This window comes from Hylobates moloch, unplaced genomic scaffold (assembly GCF_009828535.3).
Source record: "Hylobates moloch isolate HMO894 unplaced genomic scaffold, HMol_V3 SCAFFOLD_3, whole genome shotgun sequence".
In the NCBI taxonomy this organism is placed as follows: domain Eukaryota; kingdom Metazoa; phylum Chordata; class Mammalia; order Primates; family Hylobatidae; genus Hylobates; species Hylobates moloch.
The window spans coordinates 32,022,027-32,028,366 of NW_026652278.1; the positions used below are offsets into that span (position 1 = coordinate 32,022,027).

Sequence of the window (6,340 nt, forward strand, 5' to 3'; positions counted from 1 at the left end):
GAGGTGGTGGTGACTCAAGAGTGCTCTAGTACAGGCGGCTGTGGGGGAGGCTGGGAGAAGTGCAGCAGGGCACCAGGCTTCCTAGCTGCAGTGCAGACTTGGTGGGCAGGGGTAGGGTGCCAGGGACTGCCCCCTGTGCCCAGTCCAGCTTAGCACTCAGGGTCTGTCCCTGGTGGGCCATCCAGGTTTTTAGGGCCAGCCCCTACCATCAGTTAGCTGCCCCCACAAAGATGGTGATGGGTGTCAGCGTTTCATGTAAATGTCTCTCCTCTCTGACTGGCAGGAAGTTCTCTCCCTCCAGCTGCAGTAGAGTCACCTGGGTAGCAGGATGGGTTGGGCCAGGGGGCCCTGACCTCTCAGGGGTGTGGCCGCACTCTGCTTGCTTCTTCCTGTCCAGGTAGTGGGGTTCCCAGGAGCAGCCTGCACACGGTCAGAGCCAAGGAAACAGGTCTCCCTCAGGCTGCCCCTCCTCAGCCTGCGTCTCATTCATCAGGCTCACACAGACGGCTCCATCTGTCTTTATGTTTCCCTGGGTGGAGAGAAAATTGCTGGACTCGACTCGGGGGAGGTTAGGGTGTGGAGGCCCCCAGCCCTTAGTGGCTCCTGGAGGCCTGGGCTTTGTCCATAGGAGTTGGAAGGGAATGGACTTTTTGTCTGGCCCTCTATAGTGACAGGCTGGCCCTTGCTCCCATCTTGGCCCAGGGCTCTGAGCAGCAGCCCTGTTCCCACACAAGCTGTGCAACAGCCAAGGCTCTGCACCCCCCTCTCACCCCCCACAGTGAGAGGCCGAGAAGCATTCTTAACATTCTTTCCAGAGAAAAGGGGTGAAATTCTGAATTTGGGGGGTCACCACGTTATACAAATTGCAATCTAATCGTTTTTACAAGAACACACTTGCAGTAAGAAAAGGAGCCCAGGAGGAGGGGATGAGGAGACAGCTTTTTTTGTCCCCTTTTCCCCCAAAGTTTGGGGCTATTGTCGGGCCAATCTCTCCCTCTACCAGAGCAGTTGAGCTAGAGTTTTCTAGTTAAATAGGTCTTGGGGTGGGGGCCGAGAAGGGCCCACGGTGCCATTTCTGTTTGTTTTCCCAAATCAAAGCCCCAGCAGGGCTCCTGTGGCACTGCTGGGTTGCTATTTGAAGAGATGGGCCTTTTCCCAGAGCCTGGTGTGTCAGTTTATGCTCTGAACTTAACCTCACAGGCACCACACAACAGAGCCTTGAGGGTCCTGGGCCCAGGGGCAAAAGAAATTGTATCTTTTTATTGGCCCATTTAAAGTGTGTGTGGCCATTTTAGAGAACCAGAGAACAGCACAGCAGAAAGAAACTTCTCAGCCCCTGCCAGGCTGTGCGGGCAGACCAGGGGCTCTCAGGACTTGTGCTGGCCCCCAGGGCCTGGTGCTCATTGGGCCCTTGGGTCTCCCCCTGAGGGTAGGGACCCCTTAGGCTGTCCTGTATTTCTGACTGCAGATACTTATGGCCATGACATTTTCCAGTGGTGGCATGAATGCTGGGGTAGGGGCCCAGGTTGGCAGCCCAGTCTGGGTGGGCCTCCTACACTGCTGTCCCTGTGCAGCCCCATGAGTGCCCAGCTCTCCTTCCCTCTGAACCCAGGGACCAGGGTGGGCAGGTAGAGCCATGCTGGGCTTCAGTCCTCCCAACCCCCACTGCCTTTCATCTTCTATTTCAAACAAACATGAAATTACTTCTATAGATTAAAGGGGAGAGCTCCTCAATCATTCCTTAAGGCCTCACTAATGGAGGGGGCAGGGCCCCCAAATCTGGAAGAGGAAGAACTGTGGAGCCAAACAGCCCCTACCCAGCATGCACCCAGTATACCTGTGAAAGAGAGAGAATGACTCCCCTGCAGGGCTCTGGCCTGCCCAGGGTGGCTGAGTCTTGGCTGGTGGCCCATCTGGGAAGGCAGGGCTTCTCTGGGAGCCAAGGTTAGCAGTCTCTATGGAATGCTCATCTGGGGAGAAGGCCTTCTGCCTGATCCCTCTCAGGAGCCCCCCAACAGACAGAGGCTTGCCATCTCCCCGCAGGCCCAGCTCTGGGCTACTGAGAGGAAGACCAGAACTTCCCTGAGGAGGCTGGTAGCAGGGGTGCTGACTTGGGGATTAATCCCCCACTGGCAGCAGCAGTGCTCCTGGCCAGGGCTCACTGCCCAGGGCTCAAAGGGGGAAGGGTGGAAGGGGCACAAACGAACCCCCAGTCTCTTCCTTTGATTCCTTCGGCCTTTGGGAAGTTGGCAGCTCTGTCGGGGAGAAGGGAGGTTGTGGGTCAGGGTCTGAATGAGGTGGAAGGATGAGAGCTGACATCTGCATTCAGACATGTGGCTGGCTGCCTTGTCTGCCTCAAGCCCTGTGCTGACATGCTGCTTGGGCCAAAGCTGGGCTGGTGAGCCATGAAGTCCCCTCACTCCATGCCAGGGCCTCTTACCTGGACATCGCTGTGAAGTGTCCATGGCCTTGTTTCTCCTGTCATGGGGAGAGCCCATCGTCTCACGGGTAAAGGAAGCTGAGGCATCAGGCCTGGAGGGCACCCCTTTTCCTTCATTCCCCCCAGTCATTCTGTGGAAACTCAATACTTCTACCCATCCCCTGGCTGCAGGGATTAGCGGGTGCACTTGATGTTGAGGGGTAGTTGCTAGGGACAGGAGGCCCCCCTACATAGTTGCTAGGGGTCTGGCATCAGGGCAAAGGGTCTGCCCACTGCCGCGGTCACGGAGGGAATTACACAGTCACAAAGAAATTGTTCTTCTCAGTAATCTGCTCTCAGCCACCAGGTGGGGTGGGGTGAGGGTGGGGGGAGCAGGCTGGAGCCCCACAGGCTGGGGGCTGTGATCACAGAGGCGTGCTAGCCCCGGGCTGGGGGCCAGCTAGGCCAGGAACACCAGGGACAGCTCGCTGAGCTGCTTTCTCAGCGATTTCTCTCCCCAGACACAAAGGTGTTTACTTGTTTTAACATCTCCTGGGACTCCCCTTCTCCCTTTGTGTGGTCTTTATCCCCAGCGAGGTTTGAGCCCCAGATTACAGGCAGGAATTAAGGCATTGGACTCAGGCAGCTCAGAACTGCATGACCTGCAGGATCAAGAAGTATAAAGTAACCAAGAGAGTGTGTGTGTGTGTGTGTGTGTGTGTGTGTGTGTGTGTGTGTGCGCGCGCGCGCGCACGTTCATGTGCATGTGAATGTGAGGGGGGCCAACCCCTTCAGCAAGCCCCATTCATTGTCCTGAGGAGGAGTGGCTGGGTGGGTGGCAGGAGGCACGCAGGTGTGATAGAGGGGCTGCTGAGGGCTGGGATGCTGGGGGAGGGGTGGGGCCTGGGACTGGTTGCAGAGGCCTCATGGCAGGGGTGAGGTGGGTAGGAACTGGGCATCTCCTCCCTCAGTCCCCTTCCTTGAGTCTCATTCTAGCTGAGGAAAGAGAACATTTCCCCAAGGTCTGATGCCCTCTGAAGGTGGAACGAATGTGTATGGCCCACGTGGAGCAGCCTCTCACTCTGTCCTTCCCTTCCCAGTGGACAGCTGATGACACACTTGGGCAGTGACTTTCCCCCAGGGGCTGGGGTGCTGGATGTCATGTATGAGTCCCCTTTCACACTGCTGTCCTGTGGCTATGACACCTACGTTCGCTACTGGGACCTCCGCACCAGTGTCCGGTGAGTGTGCGGGGCAGGGAGGACAGGTGGTGGGGGCCCTGCACCAATCCTGGTCCTTCCTCCAGTCCTGGGTTGGCCCATGGTAGAGGGCACAGAGATTCCATGTCAGGGCTGGGAAGGAAGAGGCCTGCAAGGTCATATCAAGCTTAGACTTCCTACACTTGGGCAGCCCTGGTCCCAGTGGCTTGGCTATAGCCAACAGGCTTTGGCAAAGGCAGGCGTTCCCAGAGCCTCTGGAGCCGTCAGGGTACTGTCCCTCAATATTCTGTCCCAGCCTTTCTTGAGGCCTGTGTTACTTCAACCTTTCTTGAGTCCAGTGACAAGTAGCTGGCCATGTGAAAACAGAAGTGCAGGCATAATCTGCTGTGTCGTCTGGGCCATGGCAAGAGAGCCCTCTACAGAAGATGCTTTCTCCCATGAAGTTCGGTTTTTGACGACTCTGATGATTTAGGCTTCTTTCTCTTCTATCCCGGAATGGCTCTTTAATGCTCCCCTCAGGCACTCTAGGCCCAAGAAGACTGGGGTAGAGGTGGAGGGTACCCTAAACCTCCCTCTGCGTCTCCTCTTCCTGGACAGGAAATGTGTCATGGAGTGGGAGGAGCCCCACGACAGCACCCTGTACTGCCTGCAGACAGATGGCAACCACCTCCTGGCCACAGGTTCCTCCTACTACGGTGTTGTACGCCTGTGGGACCGGCGCCAAAGGGCCTGCCTGCACGTAAGTGGCCTGCCCACCTCTTCTCCAGCATGCCAGGACTCATGATTATGGGCTGCATTTGGGAGATGGTGAGGTAGCCAAGGACGTGCCTAGAAAGGGTTGGAAGAAGCCTACAATGGCACATGTCCTTCTTCCCCTGGGCCTGGGGATCCTGGGTTGGGGCACACCCATGTCCCACTTGGAAAGCTCTTACCACTTCCTGTGCTCTCCCTTCCAGGCCTTCCCGCTGACGTCGACCCCCCTCAGCAGCCCTGTGTACTGCCTGCGTCTCACCACCAAGCATCTCTATGCTGCGCTGTCTTACAACCTCCACGTCCTGGATTTTCAAAACCCATGACCATCAGGGCCACCCCTGCCTCTGGGCCAGGGAAACCAGCTACTCAGGGACCTCTCTTGCCTGGAGGCTGCAGTGATAGCTCCTCCTCACTGCCCCACTGTGCTCCTGGGCCTGTGACCCCAGTGCTCAGGCACCTTGCACTAGAGGCTTCTGACTCCTGGGGCTCTGGAACTTACCAGAGATGCAGTCCCTCCCAGGAACCTGTTGGAGAGGCAGGACCTGCTGCTTTAGAGTGCAGCTGAACCCGGGCCTTGCGTCCCTGTTTGGCCAGAGCAAGGACTTGGCCTGGAGAGGCCCATCCTATACCCCTTATTAGAGCCACGACAGCCTACAGAGTGAGGTGAGGTGCTCCCACCTTCCCAGATGGTTCTTTTCTGCCCCTTCCTGGAAGGAAAGGTGAGGCTGCCAATAGCCTGCTGGCACCAGCAAGACCTCACCCTTGACCAACCTCTCGGGGCTGGGGGTTCATTCCTGGGGCACTGTGGCCTGGTTTTGCTTTGAAACCAAGAAAGAGCAAAGGGAACCCAGCAGTTGAGTGAGTTCTGAGCCAGCCCTACCTCAGGCTGGCTGTTGAGACATGCTACAATTTTCATTTTTGTAAAAATAAAGCTTGATTGTTCACAGATCTGGTTCCTCACTGGCTGAGTAGTCCTAGGAGGCTCCAGGAGAAGGCAACAGCAGACCCAAGCTCAGGGTTGTGTGTGCTGCTGAAATGACAAGACCAGCCTCATGGCTCTGTGTCCCAAAGAAAGAACAAAGGTTTCTTTTTTTCAGGAAGAGTTCCCATTGACGACCTATCCCTTAGCCTTTGGGGTGTGGCGGGTCACCTGTGGGTTTGGAGAGGGGACTGTGGAAAGGGTCCAGGCTGCTGGGAGCTCAGTTGTTACCTGTGGTGACCCCTACCCCAACACACACCCTTGGCAACATTATGACCCTTATTCTGGCTTTTTACCCACAATGCCTTAACATCCTGTGTTCTATTTCCAAGGTTTCTGTTTTTTGTTTTTGTTTTTTTGTTTGTTTTGTTTTGAGACAGAGTCTCGCTCTGTTGCCCAAGCTAGAGTGCAGTGTCATGATCTTGGCTCACTGCAACCTCCACCTCCCAGGTTGAAGCGATTCTCCTACCTCAGCCTCCCGAGTAGCTGGAATTACAGGCATGCACCACCATGCCCGGCTAATTTTTGTATTTTTAGTAGAGACAGGGTTTCACCATGTTGGCCAGGCTGGTCTTGAACTATTGACCTCAGGTGATCTGCCCGTCTCGGCCTCCCAAAGTGCTAGGATTAAGGCGTGAGCCACTGCGCCCGGCTGGTTTCTGCATTTTTAAAACTTTTCCCTTGCCCACATATCTTCAGGAGTTTCCTCTGAGCCACTTCTGCAAGCTACGGTAGCACAGGGTCCCTCCAGCCCGGTCTTCCTCTGAGTTTGTGTAAACAGGTTTCAGGGAAAGGCCAGCTCTGCCCTGCTAGGGCCATGTGCTCCCACCCTATTCTCCCTTTTTGTGGAAAGCTTTATGTTGAAGGTCCCCGGGATAGAGAAGGGAATGTCATCACACCCTCCCAAGGCCAGTGGGGTCTGGGGCCAGGCAGCATACAGAGGTGAACAAGAGGGCAGTCCCTGTGCAG

The 6,340-nt window shown here is 56.1% G+C and overlaps 1 protein-coding gene across 4 annotated transcripts in view; it reads left to right on the forward strand.

Annotated features, from left to right (window-relative positions):
- FBXW4 (F-box and WD repeat domain containing 4) overlaps positions 1-5,340 on the forward strand; it is an 85,882-nt gene extending 80,542 nt beyond the window's left edge. For 2 of the 4 annotated variants that reach the window (XM_058436072.1, XM_058436073.1), the window contains 3 exons: positions 3,520-3,660; positions 4,237-4,378; positions 4,596-5,340. In XM_058436072.1, the coding sequence (XP_058292055.1) occupies positions 3,520-3,660; positions 4,237-4,378; positions 4,596-4,715 (403 nt within the window). In that variant the 3' untranslated portion in view covers positions 4,716-5,340. Of the gene's footprint in view, positions 1-3,519; positions 3,661-4,236; positions 4,379-4,595 lie in introns of those variants that run through there. The other 2 variants (XR_009212720.1, XR_009212721.1) reach the window with 2 other exon arrangements.
- Positions 5,341-6,340: the final 1,000 nt, after the last annotated feature.